The sequence below is a fragment of the Dendropsophus ebraccatus genome, chromosome 11 (assembly GCF_027789765.1).
Source record: "Dendropsophus ebraccatus isolate aDenEbr1 chromosome 11, aDenEbr1.pat, whole genome shotgun sequence".
NCBI classification, from domain to species: domain Eukaryota; kingdom Metazoa; phylum Chordata; class Amphibia; order Anura; family Hylidae; genus Dendropsophus; species Dendropsophus ebraccatus.
Window position 1 is genome coordinate 89,110,646 of NC_091464.1, and position 21,742 is coordinate 89,132,387.

The window sequence follows — 21,742 nt, forward strand, 5'->3', positions numbered from 1 at the left end:
GTCTGGTTAATTTTTTACGGTGCCGCATACGATCCGGGCGTAAGTTCGTAAGTAGTGTGAACTGTGCAGCCGTCCATCGTATACTTTCCATTGTACGCAAACTACGTAAGTCTCCGGCCGCTTATTCACGGAACGCGCTACGTCCGGAGACTTACGTAGTGTGAACATAGCCTAAAAGTGAAAATCACCCCCTTCCCATTTTATACATAAAACACATACAAATAATAAAGTTAATTAACATATAATATACCGTAGCGTGCATAATCATCCAATCTATTAAAATAAAACAATATTGTTCCCGCATGCTTAACGGCGTGAACAAAAAGCGGTACAAAAATGCAGAGATTGCTTTTTTTTTAATGACATATGTATAAAAAAAATTTAACAAAAAGTGATCAATACATTTGATCTAAAAAAAAGCTACCAACGAAAACTAGAGATCATGGCGCAAAAAATGACACCCCATGCAACCCTGTAGGTGAAAAAATAAAAGCGCTATTGGAGTCACAATACGGCCATTTTAAATATACCTGTTCGCAAAAAAGAAGTTTTACTGGTAGTAAAAATTGTAAAACTTTAAAAATCCTAGTAAATCTGCATATCGCTGTGTTTAGACCGATCTATAGAATAAAGAAAAAATCCAGTTTTACCGTAAAGTGCATTACTTAAACATGGAACCCACCCCAAAATTTGCGGAATTGCATTTTTTTAACCCAAATTCACCCCAAAAAAGATATTTTGGGGGTTCAGTCATTCATTGTATGGCAGATTGAAAGCTGCATTACAAAGTACACCTGTTCCTAAAAAAAAAAACTCACATGGCCCTGTAGGTGGAAAAATAAAAGAGTTATGGGTTTTAGAAGGGGTGGAGGAAAAACGAAAAAAGAAGAACTGCGGCCAAAAGTATTTTTTAATATGTTATTACTTATGGAAAGTTAGACAAATTCCTAATGCACATTAATTATGGGAAGTGCACATATAGGGCTATTTCCCTTAATTTAGTAGATCATGGAGTGTTCAAATTCTCTCAAAAACCGTGACGTCACAAATCAGGTGTAAATCCAATTGAGTGTCCAGCAGGGGGCGCACTATATGTAGAAGCCTATGGACTGTATTGAAGTATATGGAGTATGTAATGTAATGTAAAAACTACACTTTATTGAAGAACTATGTTTATGGAATAATTTGGGGAGCAAGGACACTTGCTCCCCAAATGGAGGGCACCGAGCAGGGCGGGAGAGAGGTGCCAGTGCCTCTAACTACTTTCTCCCTCACTCCCTGCTTGGTGCAGTTGGACAGATAGACACTACTACTCCTCCCATCATCTGCTCATAGTATGAGCGGATGATGGGAGGAGTAGTACCAGGGAGATCCCCAAGCCCCCCCCCCCTCAGCCGACATACACCCCACCCGCCACACAGTTGCCACACAGGTGCGGCAGCTGTGCGGTGGGGGCTTGGTGAGGGTGATCTCCCTGGTACTACTCCTCCCATCATCTGCTCATACTATGAGCAGATGATGAGAGGAGTAGTAGTGCCTATCTGTCCCACTGCACCAAGCAGGGAGGGAGGAGGTAGTTAGATGCACCGACACCTCTCTCCCTGCCTGCTCGGTGCCCTCCATTTGGTGAGCAAGTGTCCTTACTCCCCAAATTATTCCATAAACATAGTTCTTCAATAAAGTGTAGTTTTCACATTACATTACATCTTCCATACACTTCAATACAGTCAATTTGCTTCTACATATAGTGCGCCCCCTGCTGGACACTCCATAGGAATTACACCTGATTCGTGATGTCACGGTTTTTGAGAGAATTTAAACACTCCATGATCTACTAAATTAAGGGAAATAGCCCTATATGTGCACTTCCCATCAATAATAAATAAATAAAATAAATAATAATAAACATTAGGAATTTCACCACATTAGGACCATTTCAGGCCTGGTCCTTAAGGGGTTAAGGCTCCAGTGGGGTTGCTGCTATATTTCCATAGAGCACAAGGCGATGAGAATGAAGCTGGTGCACTTGGCTTGCGACAACTGCTCTCAGTGCAATGCTCTGCCCCTTCAGCCGCCTCTCCTCCAGAATATGGATACAGCGCTCTGCAGTGGTGAGCTCAGTGATGTCACTACAGAGTGCCGCCTCTATATTCATGAAGACAGATCGGTGCACTGAGGGTGGTACTCCTACCCCAAGTGCACCAAAGCGAAGGGGCAAAGTGAAGATTTATTGAAAAGGACTCTGAGGATGACAGAAGGTAAATGACCTTCATGCTGTAATACTGCTGCTGAATGCTGTAATACTGCTGCTATACAGAAACCCAATCAGCCGGAGTCACCCTTTATCCTTCTATGTAGATCCGGGTCTGCACTATTGCCTTGTTTTTTCCATACACACAAGACAACATTGAGGTATTCTCCGCACACGTCCTTGGTTTTAGGTTCCCCACGGTGCAGTAAGCAGTAGACGCTGAGGACACATCATTTACACATTACAAGGAGCAGTGTCTAAGTTGCAATACAATATCACAGGGAAAACACTCAGCTATGGTATCTGGGGAGGCTGGCAATGCTGCCATTGGGCACTCACATAGTAAACAACACTTATACTCACATAGAGGAGGGTGAAGGGCCACACTGATGTAGCCACATACTTTATTACAGACAGAGTGGTACTTTGGTCTTATAGATACCCTTTTAGCTTCTTAAAAATTATATATATATATATATATATATATATATATATATATATATATATTTCTATGCAAAAGCATCCGCTGACACGGTAATGAAGGAAACCCAATGTCAGGGCGATATTTGCCACTTGGCACTGGAGATCCTATTCCTAAGGTGGCGTCTGGAAAAGGGCAACAAAATCTAGCAACAAAAAACATATTTCCCAACCCCACCCCCTTCCCTTTCCCTCCTATCAGTCTTGATGGTGGTGCTGAGGGTACTCGGTTGCATAATGCATAGGGAAGGGAGGGAGAAGAGCAATGTTCCTACCTCTCCTGGCAGTATGAATGCAGTCATCTGGCTCATCAGCGTCACCTCCGATTCCATGTGATCCAGGTAGATTTCAGTCTTTCTCACACTGAATATAGAAAATAAAAAATATTTAAAGGGACAGCCTAGAAAAATCCACTTTATAGTGCGGTGCCCCCTTCTTGCCTGCTGGTGGCTTCTTAAGCATCGTCATGACCTGAGAAGTTCCCTCACATGACGATGACACCCGAGCCTGGAACACCCCCATGACATCACAGACATCATGACCTTGGATGTAGACATTTTATTCCTCCATCCCGTATAGGACAACAATTATACTACACAGCGACCTAAAGCAAACCAATCACTCCGGGTGAGGCTACTAGCGGCCCTCGGTAGCTGTGCTAAGCCTTACAATGTGTCCTGTGGCTTCTGTAGAAACTGGCCCCTTCTGGCCTGTGGCTTTTAACTGGCCTCTTTTATTGTCAATCATCCTGCAGAGTACGCTGACAGGCAGAGATCTGTGACCAGGGACGTTGCTAGGGTTTTAAAACACTGCCACGCGCAGTATAAAGTGAGTAGTTTTCCCCCTGTATGTAGGATCCCCTGCTGTGCCCCATATAGTAATAATGCCCCCTGCTGTGCCCCATATAGTTATAATGTCTCCTGCTGTGCCCCATATAGTAATAATGCTCCCTGCTGTGCCCCATATAGTAATAATGTCTCCTGCTGTGCCCCATATAGTAATAATGTCCCCTGCTGTGCCCCATATAGTAATAATATCTCCTGCTGTGCCCCATATAGTAATAATGCCTCCTGCTGTGCCCCATATAGTAATAATGTCTCCTGCTGTGCCCCATATAGTAATAATGCCCCCTGCTGTGCCCCATATAGTAATAATGCCCCCTGCTGTACCCCCATATAGTAATAATGTCCCCTGTTGTGCCTCCATATAGTAATAATGTCTCCTGCTGTGCCCCATATAGTAATAATGTCTCCTGCTGTGCCCCATATACTGTAGTAATAATGTCTCCTGCTGTGCTCTATATAGTAATAATGCCCCTGCTGTACACCCACATAGTAATAATGTCCCCTGCTTTGCCTCCATATAGTAATAATGCCCCCTGCTGTGCCCCCATATAGTAATAATGTCCAGTGCTGTTCCCCACTACATAGTAATAATGCACCAGCTGTATCCACCAGTTATAAAAGTTCCCTCCTGCCTGCAATTAAGCTAACCCTTCTACACACAAACTACCCAACCTGACCCCCTCACACACACACTCCCCCCCCCCGCGCACACACTCCCCCACCTGCCCCCCCACACTCCCCCATATACTACTCCACACACACACTCCCCCACCTGACCCCCCACACACAGTCCCCCATCTGCCCTCCCTCTGCACCCCCCCACCTGACCCCCATCCCCACATACTACTCCACATACACTCACCCCCACCTGCCCCCCCGACACAGTCCCCCATCCCCACATACTACTTCACACACACTCCCCCACCTGACTCCCCACTCACACACAGTCCCTCATCTGCCCCTCCATCCCCACATACTACTCCACACCCCCACTCACAGTCCCCCATCTGCCCCCCCCCTCCGCATACACCCCACCTGAACCCCATCCTCACATACCACTCCACACACTCTGACCCACCATACTTCTCCACACACACTCTGACCCCCCATAGTACTCCACACACACTCTGACCCCCCCCATACCACTCCACACACACACTCTGACCCTCCCCATACTACTCCACACACACTCTGACCCCCCCATACCACTCCACACACACTCTGACCCCCCATACTACACCACACACACTCTGACCCCCCCCATGCTGCTCCACACACACTCTGACCCCCCCCATGCTACTCCACACACACTCTGACCCCCCCCCATACTACTCCACACACATTCTGACCCCCCCATACTACACCACACACACTCTGACCCCCCCATACTACACCACACACACTCTGACCCCCCATACTACACCACACACACTCTGACCCCCCCCCATACTACTCCACACACACTCTGACCCCCCAATACTACTCCACACACACTCTGACCCCCCCATACTACTCCACACACACTCTGACCCCCCATACTACACCACACACACTCTGACCCCCCCATACTACACCACACACACTCTGACCCCCCCATACTACACCACACACACTCTGACCCCCCCCCATACTACTCCACATACTCTGACCCCCCCACACCTGACATCACACACACACACACACACACACTATCCCAGCAGTCGCCATCCCCCGCCCCAAACAGACAGTAACCAGTAGAGACCATGGATGAGGTATAATCACACCTCACATTACTGCACCACTAAACTGCTAGCCTGTTAAGTGGTAATTGACAAAAAAATGTTGCCCCGGGTGGGGGAGGGTGCTCCTTGGTTACCATGGAGACGTCAAGATAAAGTTTGATTGGTGGGTGCCGTCACGTGACGCTCCGACCCTTAGTGCAGGATGACACGTGAGGCGTGCCGCCGGTCACGTGGTACGGCGTGCTAGTCCCATGCGGAGCAGCGTCTGGCGCCATCTTGACAGTGTGAGAAGAAGACAGAAGCGTCATGCCGAACAAGAAGGCCTCGCGGAACGCTTACTTTTTTTTCGCCCTGGACATGATCCCCGAGCTCCGGCGCCGCGGGCTAAAGGTGTCCGGGGTGAAGGAGGCCATTCCCCTGTGCTCCACGGATTGGGGGGTGAGTTATGGCCGCCCTGGAAGACTGTATATGGGAGAGATCCCGCCTCATAACAGTGTGTCCTCTACAGACACCCCCCGCCTCATAACAGGGTATAATCTACAGACCCCCCGCCTCATAACAGTGTATAATCAACAGACCCCCCCCCACACCTCATAACAGTGTATAATCTACAGACCCCCCCCCCCCGCCTCATAACAGGGTATAATCTACAGACCCCCCCCCCCGCCTCATAACAGGGTATAATCTACAGACCCCCCGCCTCATAACAGTGTATAATCTACAGACCCCCCCCCCCCGCCTCATAACAGGGTATAATCTACAGACCCCCCCCCACCTCATAAGTATAATCTACAGCCCCCCCCCCCCCCCGCCTCATAACAGTGTATAATCTACAGACCCCCCCCCCGCCTCATAACAGTGTATAATCTACAGACCCCCCCCCCGCCTCATAACAGGGTATAATCTACAGACCCCCCCCCCCCCGCCTCATAACAGGGTATAATCTACAGACCCCCCCCCACCTCATAAGTGTATAATCTACAGCCCCCCCCCCACCTCATAAGTGTATAATCTACAGACCCCCCCCCACCTCATAAGTGTATAATCTACAGACCCCCCGCCTCATAACAGTGTATAATCTACAGCCCCCCCCGCCTCATAACAGTGTATAATCTACAGACCCCCCCCACCTCATAAGTGTATAATCTACAGACCCCCCCCGCCTCATAACAGTGTATAATCTACAGACCCCCCTGCCTCATAACAGTGTATAATCTACAGACCCCCCCGCCTCATAACAGTGTATAATCTACAGCCCCCCCCGCCTCATAACAGTGTATAATCTACAGCCCCCCCCCCGCCTCATAACAGTGTATAATCTACAGACCCCCCCGCCTCATAACAGTGTATAATCTACAGACCCCCCCCGCCTCATAACAGTGTATAATCTACAGACCCCCCGCCTCATAACAGTGTATAATCTACAGACCCCCCCGCCTCATAACAGTGTATAATCTACAGACCCCCCTGCCTCATAACAGTGTATAATCTACAGACCCCCCCCGCCTCATAACAGTGTATAATCTACAGCCCCCCCCGCCTCATAACAGTGTATAATCTACAGACCCCCCTGCCTCATAACAGTGTATAATCTACAGACCCCCCTGCCTCATAACAGTGTATAATCTACAGACCCCCCCGCCTCATAACAGTGTATAATCTACAGACCCCCCTGCCTCATAACAGTGTATAATCTAAAGACCCCCCCCCCCCCCCGCCTCATAACAGTGTATAATCTACAGACCCCCCCCCGCCTCATAACAGTGTATAATCTACAGCCCCCCCCCCCCGCCTCATAACAGTGTATAATCTACAGACCCCCGCCTCATAACAGTGTATAATCTACAGACCCCCCCGCCTCATAACAGTGTATAATCTACAGACCCCCCCCCCACCTCATAACAGTGTATAATCTACAGACCCCCCCCCCCCCCCCCCCCCGCCTCATAACAGTGTATAATCTACAGACCCCCCCGCCTCATAACAGGGTATAATCTACAGACCCCCCCCCCCCCCCCTCATAACAGTCTATAATCTACAGACCCCCCCCCCCCCCCCTCATAACAGTGTATAATCTACAGACCCCCCCCCCCCCCCCCTCATAACAGGGTATAATCTACAGACCCCCCCCCCTCATAACAGTGTATAATCTACAGACACCGCCCCCCCCCCCCGCCGCCTCATGACAGTGTATAATCTACAGACACCCCCCCCCCCCCGCCTCATAACAGTGTATAATCTACAGACCCCCCCCCCCCCCCCCCCCCCCCCCTCATAACAGTGTATAATCTACAGACACCCCTCTGGCAGGGTGGCAGTTTTGTTCTGGTAATGAGGCATCAGGGCGGAGCTTTAGCAGTATGAAGTCACGCTACTCCCGCCCTCTTCCTAGCCCATCACGCTAGATCGGTAGTCTGTAGTCTGAGCCCTGGATTTTGCATTAACGTGTACCTGTCAGGAGGGCCTATTAGTATTTCCCTCCTTATTATGTTAGGATAGATATACGTATTTACCAGGCAGCCAGTGGCGTAACTACCAGGGTCGCAGCGGTCGCCCCCAAGGCCCCCCTCATCAATCACTGCTTGCGGTCAGAAGAGGCCGACTCCATCTGCCCCCAGCTGATTTGTGGCTGCCGGGGTTGTCCCGTCCTATCCCCCGCAGCATAGAGCTCCCCGTGCGCCTGTGACTTCCAGCACAGGGAGCTCTCTGATGCGCTTGTTGCCGGGGCCAGAACGGGACAACCCTGGCAGCCGCGCATCATCCGGGGGCCAGACGGAGGCTGAAGAAGGAAAGAGGATCGACGGGGGAGCGCATTTGGTGAGTTGTGTGTTTTCTTTTTTTTTTTTTTTTTTTTTTTTTTTTATTGTTTGCACGGAGGAAAGCAGCAGCAGCTTTGTACAGAAGATTAAAGGGGTTATCCAGTGCTACAAAAATATGGCCACTTTCCTCTAGAGACAGCCCCGCTCTTGTCTCCAGCTTGGGCAGGGTTTTGCTGTTCAGTTCCATTGAAGTGAATGGAGCTTAATTGCAAACCGCACCTGAACTGGAGACAAGAGTCATGTTGTCTCTGAAAGAAAGTGGCCATGTTTTTGTAGCAGTGGATAACCCCTTTAAGTTTTATTCCCCGTGCGCGCGGCAGACAGAGGCGGGCAGGTAGTCATGTGGACGGCTCCCTGCCCGTGTGTAGTCATTGCCTGTCAGCACGCTCAGAGGGGATGATTTACAGATAGGCCCATTACTGACCTCTGCCTGTCAGTCATCTTTGGGATGCATATGTATGTATATTAGGAGCAGGATTATATCTGGCCATTATATCACTAGTCTTCCCCACCATCCTGCAAACTCCATCTGTGTCTGCTTTCCCTATACTTGGCTGCAGACTAGTCTCTGCGCTGCCTCCTATACACTATGTAGTCAACAGAGACTAGCACAAGGGATGGAACATGCTAAAGTCCAATCGTCTTGCTTTTGATTACCGGGGGCTGAAGATAATGGATGCTGCCCTATGGAGTCCTGGAAAACAAGGCTACAGATCATGGCCTATGGCTGTATCAATGTTCTCTTGGACTCTCTTGGGCAGCATCTAATTTCTTTAGCCACTGGTATTCAAATGCCAGACAATCAGATAGTTGAGAACGTTTTTTGGGCCCCTCGCTGTAGATCGAGGTGAAAGGGTGATTTGGCTTTTATCACCCTTCTTCGAATGACTACCCCTGTCCTATACATCGAGGGGACCCAATATAAATTGATGGGCTCGATATTAGAGATGAGCTGTAAGGTATATTGGGGCTCTTTCCGTATATATTACTCTTACATTCTCTATTTCCTCCTGACAATGAGCGCCTCTCTTGTACCTTTCCAGTTGCTTTCGGCTGCAGAGAAGGAAAAATACGCTGATAAAGCCAAAGAATGGAAGAACCAAGAGGCTGAGACCCCAAGAATGGGTCCAGTGATGGAAATCCCTCATCGTGAGAAGGTGAGACCGATATGGCGGCTGTAAACAGGGGCTCTATACCACAAATCTGTATACACACACCGGGATAACACTATGAGCATGACATTGTGTATAGGTCTCTGTGTCATCCGTTAACCCTATAGATACTGCGGTCAGCACGAACGCAGCATCTATAGGGCTTTTGACAGAGAGTTCTCCCTCTACAGAGGGAGAATTCTCTGTCCTCTGTCCATCGGGGCTCTACAAAGTGATCGCAGAGCCCTGATAGTAGCCATGGAAACAGGAAGCCTCGGGCTTCCGGTTTCCTACCTACGGAAGCCGGCCGGGGGAGGGAAGGCTTGTGAGCTCTGCCCCCTCCCCTCTCTCCCCTGCTGCTGTCACAAGATTGTAACAGCGGCAGGGGACAGAGGAGAGGTGGCAGACATAGGGACATCAGTTTATGGGATCATTATGATCCCATAAGCTGATGTCCTAAAACGACCTGGGCTTTGAGGAATCAGTGACCCCTGGTCATGAAAGGGTTAAATAAGGATTTGATCAGCAACTGACCAACAAGAATTCTGGCTCGCACAGACCTGTTAGGGAGCTTTTTTAACGCACTCCGTACACCACAGATGCGATGTGAAGCTGCCTGGCTATGTCAGTACAGTAGCGGGAAGATTTGAACAGGTTCGGAGCTACCAGCATCCATAATGATATATGATGCCGGGATTTCCAGATGCCAACCTGCTGCCTGACACTTTGTAGCATCCATGTTTTTTGGAGCTTGTAAATGCCCCCTTAGATCTCTCTAAAAAGTTTCTCCTACTCTGCACTCATTTGCAATACCTGCACCTGTTCAATCTTGTTACCTGTATAAGAAAAAAAAACACCTGTCTACTAATCACACTCCAACCGTTTAACCATGGCCAAGACCAAAGAGCTGTTTAAGGACACCGGGGCAGGGACAAAATTGTAGACCTGCACCAGGCTGGGATAGGCTACAGGACAATAGGGGAGCAGCTTGTTAAGAAGGCAACAACTGTTTCTGCAATTTTTACAAAATGGAAGAAACACAAGATGGCTGTCAGTTTTTCTTGGTCTGGGGCTTAGTGCAAGATTTTGTCTCTTTAGATAAAGATGATTCTAAAAAAGGTCAGAAATCAGCCTAGAACTACATGGGAAGACCTTGTCATTACCGGAAAAGAGCTGGAGCCACAGGAAGATCCAGAAGAGGCATGGGAGGAGGTCATGTGGTCAGAACTTTTTGGTATCCACTCCACTCTCTGTGCTTGGTGGAAGAAGGATGAGTACAACCCCAAGAACACAGTCCCAATCGTGATGGGTGGTGGCTGGGCCTTCCAGCATGACAATGACCCGAAACCCACCGCCGGGACGAAGGAAACGCACAGCCGAGACAACTAAGGAGGAAACCCACAGCCGGGACAACTAAGGAGGAAACCCACAGCCGGGACAACTAAGGAGGAAACCCACAGCCGGGACAACTAAGGAGGAAACCCACAGCCGGGACAACTAAGGAGGAAACCCACAGCCGGGACAACTAAGGAGGAAACCCACAGCCGGGACAGCTAAGGAGGAAACCCACAGCCGGGACAACTAAGGAGGAAACCCACAGCCGGGACAACTAAGGAGGAAACCCACAGCCGGGACAACTAAGGAGGAAACCCACAGCCGGGACAACTAAGGAGGAAACCCACAGCCGGGACAACTAAGGAGGAAACCCACAGCCGGGACAACTAAGGAGGAAACCCACAGCCGGGACAACTAAGGAGGAAACCCACAGCCGGGACAACCAAGGAGGAAACCCACAGCCGGGACAACCAAGGAGGAAACCCACAGCCGGGACAACCAAGGAGGAAACCCACAGCCGGGACAACCAAGGAGGAAACCCACAGCCGGGACAACCAAGGAGGAAACCCACAGCCGGGACAACCAAGGAGGAAACCCACAGCCGGGACAACCAAGGAGGAAACCCACAGCCGGGACAACCAAGGAGGAAACCCACAGCCGGGACAACCAAGGAGGAAACCCACAGCCGGGACAACCAAGGAGGAGACCCACAGCCGGGACAACCAAGGAGTGGCTCCGTAAAAAGCATTCCAAGGCTCTGGAGTGGCTGAGCCAGTCTCCACACCTGAACCCAATAGAAAATCTTTGGAGGGAGCTGAGCGACAGCCCCGGAACCTAAAAGATGTGGGGAAGATGTGTATGGAGAACGGGGACACAATCCTTGCTGCAGTGTCTGCAAACCTTGTCAAGACCTTCAGGAAATGTCCGATCTCTGTAACTCCAAACAAAGGGTTCTGGACCAAATATTAAAGGGGTATTCCCTCCAAAAAGATTTTTGCTTTAATAAATTGCCCACCCCTAGCTTTTCATCTTTCCAATATACATTTATTAAGGATTATGCAGAGTTTTGCTGTTTTCTGGGTGCACTCACTCCCTCTGTTTGCATAAAATCCTCAAATCTTAGTCCTGCCCGACACCGCTCCCTGTTCCTGGCCCCGACCTTCGGTGACGGGGTCACGTGTCCTCCATCTCTTCAATGGGCAGGGTGAGAGATAATAACCCTGCTCATTGAAGAGAGGGATGACAGTCTCCCCCTGAAGAGAGGCACACAGCGGGCCCATATCCCTCTGTTGGCCACCCCCTCCATCCGACAGCACCCTCAACGCACCCCTAACCCCGGGACATACATATATGTTACACTATAACCCGTCCAGCACCCGCAACACTCCGCCGCTACAACCCGCCCCCGCCCCCGCACCCCCATCGCCGCTGCTCTCCCTTGCCCAGCACAATCATCCCCATCCTCCCCTTCTGCCTGCCGCCGCTGTTCTTCCGCTCCGGTCCCCCAGCCTGACACCGATAACACAATCATCCCCATCAACCTTCACCTTCCCTCCGCCTGCCGCCGCTGCTCTCCAGTACTGGCCCCCCCCCCCGGGCTGGGGGCCAGTACTGGAGAGCAGCGGCGGCAGGCAGAGGGAAGGTGAGGGTTGATGGGGATGATTGTGTTATCGGTGTCAGGGCGGGGGACCGGAGCGGAAGAGCAGCAGCGGTGCCGGGCGGGGGGCCGGTATTGGTGAGCAGCAGCAGGTGGAGGGTGGTGGGGTGGGTGGTGTAGGATGGGGATGATTATGTGATATAGGTGTCGAGCCGGGGGACCGGAGCGGAAGAGCAGCGGCGGCAGGCGGAAAGGGAGGATGGGGATGATTGTGCTGTAGGTACCGGGCCGGGGGACCGATGCAGGAAAGCAGCTGCAAAGCAGGCGGTATGATTGCAGACCGAATGCCCACATTAGTTCCCCCCACACTGCACCGAGATCACCCCCAACCCCCATGTCAGCCTCCTCCCGTATCCTGCTATCCATCCACATCTGTGACCTGATTTATTGTGATGTGGAGCTTGCTGGTACCAGGACCGAGACCACCCCCAACCCCCATGTCAGCCTCCTCCCGTATCCTGCTATCCATCCACATCTGTGACCTGATTTATTGTGATGTGGAGCTTGCTGGTACCAGGACCGAGACCACCCCCAACCCCCATGTCAGCCTCCTCCCGTATCCTGCTATCCATCCACATCTGTGACCTGATCTATGGTGAAGTGGATGGATTGCAGCTTGCTGGTACCGGTGGTTCTACACAATATATCAGGTCACAGAACTTCTGTAGAACAACAGGTCCCAGCAAGCTGCTATCTGTCCACATCACAATATATCAGGTGACACAGTTTCTGATTTGGATGGATAGCAGCCTTTTCTGTTGAAAAAGCAGGTCCCAGCAAGCAGCGAGAAGCACTGCATGCTGGGAAATGTAGTTTCCTGGCCAGCGCCATATTGGATTTAGACGGCTTTTAGAAAAAACTTTTTCTCAGGAATGGCAGCAGCTAGAAAGACAGGAGATGGCTCCAAATACTCAGGGGGACTAGGTGAGTAAGACCAGCTAGGTTTGGGAGCATTTCATTTTTTTAGCTCTTGGGGGGAATACCCCTTTAAGTTCTGTGTTTTTGTGCTATCAAATACTTATTTCATGTAATAAAATGCTAAATAATAATTTATAAATTATACAATGTGATTATCTGGAATGTTTTATAGATTCTGTCTTTGTAGATGGTGGAAAAAAAAAAAAAATCAGTGTATCAAATACTTATTTTCACCACTGTTTTGCAGTGACATAACAGATGACTACTCTTTTATAGGAGCAGCAGTTCACTATTGAGCCGAGAAGAGCAGTGATGGAGCAGCAGGACTGGTTCCACAAGAAACAAGAAGGTAGGAGCCACCTCCATCCAGGTCTCGTGATGTATTTTCACAGAGCAGATCGGCGCTTCTTACACTGCAGGGTCAGGCCATGTAATATGGCCCCTAGACAGAGCTGATCCCTTTATGTTACCTGTTAATACATCTTGTGTATTTTGCAGATATTGACAAACGTGTGATCTACATCATCAATATCTTCAGCCATGGGCAAATGCCCAGCGTGTGTCCACAGCCGTATGTGCCCTGTGAGATCGGCTGCGTGCGCTATTCACTACAGAGTGGGATCATGGACTCCTTCCACGACTTCATCGATCCAGGTGAGGAGGAAATATTTATTTCTGACTGGATATAAGAGATCATATGTAGGTGTAATGGTCTTATTACAAAGAGCGATATTCAACGACTATCGAAGAACGATCGCAAACGAAATTGTTTATCATTAACCTGAAATCGTTCACCATATTACACAGAACAATGGTCGTTAGTTACGAGCATTACTAAGATCGTTACTGCAATCGTTTTTCCTTCTGATCCCAGCAAAACAATGGACAATGTGCAATTACACTGAACGATTAGTGAATAAATGCGGAACTTGAGCGAACGAATGTGGAATTACAGCGAACGATTAACGATAATTTTAGATCTAAATGAACGATCGACCACATACAAACGTTTTTTCAATCGTTGCCTGCAAGTACACAGAACGATAATAGTTTAAATGCGAACGATATAACGATTTTTCGCACGATAATCGTCCCGTGTAATAGAGCCCTAAGGCTCTATTCACAGTGTTTTTTTGTTTGCATCAATTGATATATGTGAAGCGCTTAGGTGTGGTACAACATATAGCATGGTACATTAAACATTTATAGAATATCCACAGCATAGCCCCGGCACCACTGTAGAGAATAGTGGGCCCCTACAGGTTTGGTGACGCTGCAGATGACGGGTAACAGGGCCGTAACTCATCCTACCTTTTACCATCTTCTTTTTTTTCCCCCCAGGAGAGCTGCCCCTTGGTTTCCGCTATCACTGTCAGTCAGGGAGTAAGTGTTTCCATGTCACATGTCCTGTAGGTCCGCTCTCACCAGATTACTCTGTGTGCTACATGCCGCTTCCCTTGCTTGTTTTCAGGTGATGCTACACATAAGATCCCTGTCTCTGGATTTGAACATGCAAACAGAGATTACCACAACCTTTTCCACTCTCTGTGCTACTTTGTGAGCCCTTCCTCCAAGCGCGGGACCTCTGTGTACTGCAAGGTTTGTTACACATTTTAGTATTTGCAATTCTGAGAGTAAAGCATCTCCAAAAAGGATTGCTCTCGTCCCTGGTCTGTGGATTACACTTACAGCCTGTGTAATGCATCGTTTGTTCTGTGGGGGCGCCGCAGCAGCTGATGGCCAAAGAGCAAGTTACGTTGCATGGATACATTGCACACCATGATAGTTCTGTGCAAGACTCTATTCTAATAGGGCTCATGCACAAAAACCTTCTGGTGTGTGGAACCTTGAGCAGGTTATCACCAGGCTGACCTACAGTGTGACCCTGAAGTCACAGTGTGTAATGTATTGGAAGAAGTAGTCTATCCTGCATCATCTGACTTCCTGTGAAGCAGAGGATGACATCATCCTCTGTCAGACTTCTCCTATTCCCATTTTTAGGGCAATATTTGCCCCCCAAACTGATCAAAACTGCACATAGTGTGAACTGACCCTTAACTTATGGATCTAACCTGGCTGGACTACCTGCAGCCTGATCAGGGGACCTGATGAGACTCAGTCCCTTCCTCTGCTAAGCCATGAGCATGATGGGAAATGTAGGCAGCACTATGAAATCATTTCAGAGGGCAAATATGAGTCAACATGGCTGAAATCCTATGGCAGGTTAAATCGGTAATCACAAGGCAAACACAAGAACCTCTACATTACTCTGTTATAATAAACTATACTGCACTTTATGGCAAACAACTTTCCCGGGGTGCTTCTTTAATGCAGTTACCATTCACTGCAACCCTAGTCTTTGCTCTAGCGTCACTAATCCCGCATTGTGCTTCTGTCTCTATTGGCAGTACCTTTTTTTTTTTTTTTTTTGCATATTTTAGGAGATTGACATGTATCGCGTGGGGTGGTGTCTTCAGTGGCTGTCTCGGAAGGCTGGTGAGTGTATTTTCATCTGTAGCTGATCCTTACTGAACTGATTCCTTCTCTGACCTACAATCTAAAGGATTAAAGCGGTTTTCCAGGCTTTGAAAAACATGGCTGCTTTCCTTCAGAAACAGCATCTCTTGTCCTCAGTTTGGGTGTGGTATTTTTTTGCAAGAAAGTAGCTGTGCAATTTCTTTTTCCGGATTTTCTAATCCTGCATAACAAACCAAAGTGACGCTTATTCCAGGGCCCATATCCAGGTCCAGTCCTGTTAGGGTTAGATGCGTATTAGTACAGTGTTAATGTGCTGGCGCTCTGCAGCCATTGTCTGCATCCATGAATCTCATGTACATTTTCTCTCGGTCTCACACAGGCATAGAGAATCTTTTTCAGCTGCAGGATATAGAAAACTTAATAATTCAGTTTTATAGAGACAAACTGAATGAGGAACCATCCAAATCCAGCGTTAACCGGCTGCTGGATGTCGTCCAATGGGATTACGCCAATAACACCAGGTAAAGACTGCAGGGCCGGGACAGTGCGGAACTGAGCTGAGTGTCGGAAGACATTGTCTAATGGCATAATGTGTATTGGATACAGTTATCGGATCTATTTTACAGAGGAAATACTTACAATATGATTGTACTCATATACACAGTGATTCCACCAGCAGAATAGTGAGTGCAGCTCTGGGGTATAGTACAGGATGTAACTCAGGATCAGTAATGTAATGTATGTACATAGTGACCCCCACCAGCAGAATAGTGAGTGCAGCTCTGGAGTATAATACAGGATGTAACTCAGGATCAGTATAGGATCAGTAATGTAATGTATGTGCACAGTGATCCCACCAGCAGATTAGTGAGTGCAGCTCTGGAGTATAATACAGGATGTAACTCAGGATCAGTAATGTAATGTATGTACACAGTGACCCCACCAGCAGAATAGTGAGTGCAGCTCTGGGGTATAATAGTGATTAAAAACGTGTTACTCTCTCTTCAGGTGTAAATGGCATGAGGACAATGACATGTGGTACTGTGCGCTTGCAAGCTGCAAGAAAATCACGTAAGTTATTTTGTTTTTTAAAGTATTGATGAGTTGCTTATGGTAGAAGATTTCCTACAGCATCTGTAGTGAAGCAACCTGAATTTATTCACATATCGGTGTACAGGAGTGCAATGTTTCGACCGAGCCATGGGGTCTTTGTCATGCCTCTGTATGAGGACATATAACTGTTTTCTGCAGATTTCACCCCTATACTGTATATTGAAGGGGTCAAAGCTGCAATGTTTTCTGTGAATTCACCACTTGCTGCTTCTGTCACTGGTTTAGGCAGTTGACTGTGTTAGTTGATGTATAGTTTGTACCCATTACTATTTTTTTTTAATCATTACTTCTGTTTTGTAGCTACTGTATGAGCCGAGCTCTGGCCTCTGTATACAATGTGACTCTTACAGAGGCTCACATGCCCAGCCTATGTCCAAATGATAACCAGAAGCCTGACTATACTAAAACTGTGATCCTCAATGCCAAGAGATATCAGGTCAGTATTTATTGGGTTGTAACATTGTTATAGAGCTTCACTGCCATGCAATGCATCTAAAATCACCAATCTTCTGTTGTAAGGTTGTGTTCATCTGTTCTACACATTCATCAACTTAATACCTGTTTTGGTAGCCATATGCTGGTTTGTTACAATACTTAAAGGGGTTATCCAGAATTAGAAAATGACGCTGCTTTCTTCCTAGTCTTCAGTATGTGTGTGGTATTGTAGCTCAGGTCCATTGAAGTGAGGAGAACTAAGTGGTAAAACCCCACACAACCTGATGACAGAGGTGGCAGTGGTTTTGTTTGGGACCAGTTATATTTTTTCTAATCTTGGATAACCCCTTTAGGGTGCCTTCACACCTACCGTATCGCAGCAGATCCGCAGCGGATTTAACTAAATGAATGAACACAGCACTAAATCCGCACTTACAAATCTGCTGCGGATCCGCAGCGGATTTGACAGTGCGTATTTAATGCTGTGTTCATTCATTTAGTTAAATCTGCTGCGGATCCGCAGCGGATTTTCTACTGCGATACGGTAGGTGTGAAGGCACCCTTAAAGGGGTTATCCAGCCTGGGGGCGCACCTTTTTTGGGGGATCGGGGAGGAGGTGGCTGAAATAAAAGACGTCCACTTACCTCCCCGGTTCCAGCGGCGGGTCCGCACCACGGCGCTCCGGTGCCCGGTTCCCGGCCGCTTCCTGGTATCTGACGCCGCCTGAGACGCTACGTCTCTGGGCCGCTCAGCCACTCAGTGAAGGAGGTGGGATCCAAGCGGACTTCAAACGGATCCCGCCTCCCGCCGTCTCGGGCGGCGTCAGACACCAGGAAGCGAACGGGCACCGTAGCACCGTGATGCGGGACCTGCCGCTGGAACCAGGGAGGTAAGTGGACGTCTTTTTTATTTCAGCCACCTCCTCCCCGTTGCCACCAGGCTGGAGCACCCCTTTAAGGCAGCCTATACATTCACTATGAAGTGGTGATATATTTCTGAGTCTAGCCTATCAATTCACTCCCTACAGACTGTTAATGTTACTCAGTCTGCAGCCTATCCATTCACTAGAGATCAGTGACATCACTGAGAATACAGCCTATCCATCACTAGAGATCAGCGATGACATCACTGAGTATACAGCCTATCCATCATTAGAGATCAGCAGTGACATCACTGAGAATACAGCCTATCCATCACTAGAGATCAGTGACGTCACTGAGAATACAGCCTATCCATCACTAGAGATAAGTGACATCACTGAGAATACAGCCTATCCATCACTAGAGATCAGTGACATCCCGAGAATACAGCCTATCCATCACTAGAGATCAGCGATGACATCACTGAGTATACAGCCTATCCATCATTAGAGATCAGCAGTGACATCACTGAGAATACAGCCTATCCATCACTAGAGATCAGTGACGTCACTGAGAATACAGCCTATCCATCACTAGAGATAAGTGACATCACTGAGAATACAGCCTATCCATCACTAGAGATCAGTGACATCCCGAGAATACAGCCTATCCATCACTAGAGATCAGCGCTGACATCACTGAGAATACAGCCTATCCATCACTAGAGATCAGTGACATCACTGAGAATACAGCCTATCCATCAATAGAGATCAGCAGTGACATCACTGAGAATACAGCCTATCCATCCCTAGAGATCAGCGGTGACATCACTGAGAATACAGCCTTTCCATCACTAGAGATCAGTGACATCACTGAGAATACAGCCTATCCATCACTAGAGATCAGTGACATCACTGAGAATACAGCCTATCCATCAATAGAGATCAGCAGTGACATCACTGAGAATACAGCCTATCCATCACTAGAGATCAGCGCTGACATCACTGAGAATACAGCCTATCCATCACTAGAGATCAGCGCTGACATCACTGAGAATAAAGCCTATCCATCACTAGAGATCAGCAGTGACATCACTGAGAATACAGCCTATCCATCCCTAGAGATCAGCGGTGACATCACTGAGAATACAGCCTTTCCATCACTAGAGATCAGCGCTGACATCACTGAGAATACAGCCTATCCATCACTAGAGATCAGCAGTGACATCACTGAGAATACAGCCTATCCATCACTAGAGATCAGCGCTGACATCACTGAGAATACAGCCTATCCATCACTAGAGATCAGTGACATCACTGAGAATACAGCCTGTTCAATAGAGTAATGATGTTACTGATCAATTGTATGAAGCGATCGTCACCACAGTCATAATAAATTTCCCCTTAATGTTTGACCTTCTGCAGAAAAAGATGGACTGTCCTTCTCTTACTGACAATGGAAACCTGGCAGGCGCTGTGGGAGGTGAGGTTTTGTGTTGTTCTTACATGGGATTGATCCTGTTACAGGGCCATGATGTGTCCGGCTGAGCCTGTGATCGCCTGTAATATGCTTCTTATCCTATTATAGGAGAAAGTACTCAGGGAATGAGGGGTGCGAGTTCCACCTTCACCAACAGTAGCTCCCGGGGCCGAGGAATTCTGCGCCTATTGGGGGAGATGCCCCCCCCTTACGCCACCTCGGGGTGAAGCTTCCTCATTGTCCGTCATAGTGAGATTTGGGGTTACTGCCTTTGTTTTTGTGGAAGCCCACATGTAATTCTACATTCTATACGTTTTATATTGGGTATGGATGAAGACCGACGAGTTTTGAGGTCCACTTCAGTTACATCTGTTCTTCGTTTTCTGTTCTGTCAGAATTTTCTTCTTTGTTTTTCATGTTGATTAAAAGAATGAATCAATATATTATGCCTTGAGGGTCTGTCGGCCCCCTGTACATCCAGCACCTCGCTCCAGAGCAATGACACGAGGCTGCTTTACATACAGCTCCTATGCGGACTGTAATCTGATCCTTCACTGCCTGTAGATAGAGATGAGCTAACTTGCCCACATGTTTTCCAGGCAGTCCTCGGGCTGCATCCATCTTCTCCAGGCAGCGTGATTCAAATGCAGATCATTTGGGTTCATGTGAACTTTCGGAAAGTTCGCTCATCTCTACCCATAGGTTGTCAAAAGAGAGAGAAATAAGGCTGCAGAATCAGACTACATGCAGGGTTTGTTTGTAGTCTGTAACTATAGTAACAAGCCTTATTTTCGGGGTTATTTTTGATCATGATTTTTTTGAAAGGTTGCTTTTATATTTTAGTTGCTTTGGAGCCATAGTATGGTCGCCAAAGTGGACGTGGCCTTTATAAAGGGGTTGTTCCCCCCAAACTTTTTTTCTTTCAACTGAACTGTTGCCAGAGATTTGCAATTTACTTCTATTAAAAAAAAACTTCAGTCTTCCAGTACTTATTAGCTGCTTTATGTCCTGCAGGAAGTGGTGTATTCTCTCCAGTCTGGAGAGCAGGAGAGGTTTTCTATGGGAATTTGCTGCTGTTTTTGACAGTTTCTGACAGACAGAGGTGGCAGCAGAGAGCACTGTGTCAGACTGAAAAGATTGCACCACTTCCTGCAGGTCATACAGCAGCTGACAAGTACTGGAAGACTAGAGATTTCTTTATAGAAACAACCCCTTTAACCATTTAGCTGCTAATTCAGATGCTGCGTGCAGATTGTTGTGTTTTCTAATTGTTGTAATATACAGTCAATAAACGACTAGTCCTAACTTTGTGTTGTCTTTTTGTAGTAGTTGGTACAGAGCCAATAAGAAATATACATATGTTTGCGGGAAGAGCTGGACAGATCCCAAGTACCAGGGCGTCAGTGTACCGGGGTATTCCATTCTATCTTGTGGTCCCTGATTTACAACTTTGGGGTTTACAGTTTTTATATCTCAGAGAGAAGTATACACAGGTTAAAGGAGTTATCCAGGCTTAGAAAAATATAGCCGCTTTCTTCCAGGAACAGAACCAGGGTTCTGGTTTTGCAACTCAATTCCGAATTCAAGTAAAGTGAATATAGAGTTGTATTGTACTGCCACACCCCACCTGAGGACAGGGGTGGCGCTCTCTCAAATCCCAGATAACCCCTTTAAAGGGGAACAATCAGCAGTTAGACAAATCTGACCTGCTTATATGTCCCTATTGCACAGGAGGAAGGTATGTGTCTTATTTCCCTCCTGTGTGCTGTTCCAGTGCAGTTAGTCGTGTGCTCCACGGTCTGGTGAGACAGGAGCACTGCCCTCCCACATAGCCACGTGTCCTGCTCCATTCATTATCTTTAGAAGGGGCCAGAACAGCCAGGGGCGACTAACTGCACTGGGACTGGACTATCAGCAGGTTAGATACATCTAAAAGATGTCTCATAATAACTTATAAAATTTGTCCTTATTACAAATAAGGACCGCCCCCTAGGGGTCAGCATTGTTCAAAGTGTGTCCCTTAAAGAGAACCAATCATCGATGAAAATCAAAAAAAAAATTTTCCCTAATTAGATGTATTTACTTATTTTATTAATATTTGTAAATATAATTGAATACTTTTTTGGCTGTGTTTTTAAAATATTTACTTTTTACTTTCCTATCTCGCGCCGGCTCTTTTCAAAAGAGCCGGTGCGAGACA

The 21,742-nt window shown here is 47.7% G+C and overlaps 2 protein-coding genes across 3 annotated transcripts in view; one reads left to right on the forward strand and one right to left on the reverse strand.

The window, feature by feature from the left end:
- Nucleotides 1-5,516, reverse strand: part of ILDR2 (immunoglobulin like domain containing receptor 2) — a 275,290-nt gene extending 269,774 nt beyond the window's left edge. Inside the window, exons 1-2 of one of the 2 annotated variants that reach the window (XM_069945917.1) lie at nt 5,432-5,516; nt 3,007-3,094 (exon numbers count right to left, since the gene is read on the reverse strand). The gene's annotated coding sequence lies outside the window, so the exon portion shown is untranslated. The other variant, XM_069945916.1, reaches the window with a different exon arrangement.
- MAEL (maelstrom spermatogenic transposon silencer) lies at nt 5,495-20,847 on the forward strand. The gene is made up of 12 exons (XM_069945927.1): nt 5,495-5,735; nt 9,160-9,273; nt 13,454-13,526; nt 13,676-13,831; nt 14,519-14,560; nt 14,649-14,776; nt 15,619-15,673; nt 16,035-16,176; nt 16,664-16,726; nt 17,069-17,204; nt 19,488-19,545; nt 19,651-20,847. Exons 1-12 carry the CDS (start codon nt 5,604-5,606, stop codon nt 19,767-19,769), a joined length of 1,218 nt encoding a protein of 405 aa, XP_069802028.1. The 5' UTR covers nt 5,495-5,603; the 3' UTR covers nt 19,770-20,847.
- The last annotated feature ends 895 nt before the right edge of the window (nt 20,848-21,742 follow it).

Coding starts and splice junctions, on each gene's coding strand:
- MAEL (XM_069945927.1), top strand. CDS start 5,604: ATGCCGAACAAGAAGGCCTCGCGGAACGCTTACTTTTTTTTCGCCCTG. Junction 9,274..13,453: donor AAATCCCTCATCGTGAGAAG/GTGAGACCGATA, acceptor ACTCTTTTATAG/GAGCAGCAGTTCACTATTGA. Junction 14,777..15,618: donor GGACCTCTGTGTACTGCAAG/GTTTGTTACACA, acceptor TGCATATTTTAG/GAGATTGACATGTATCGCGT.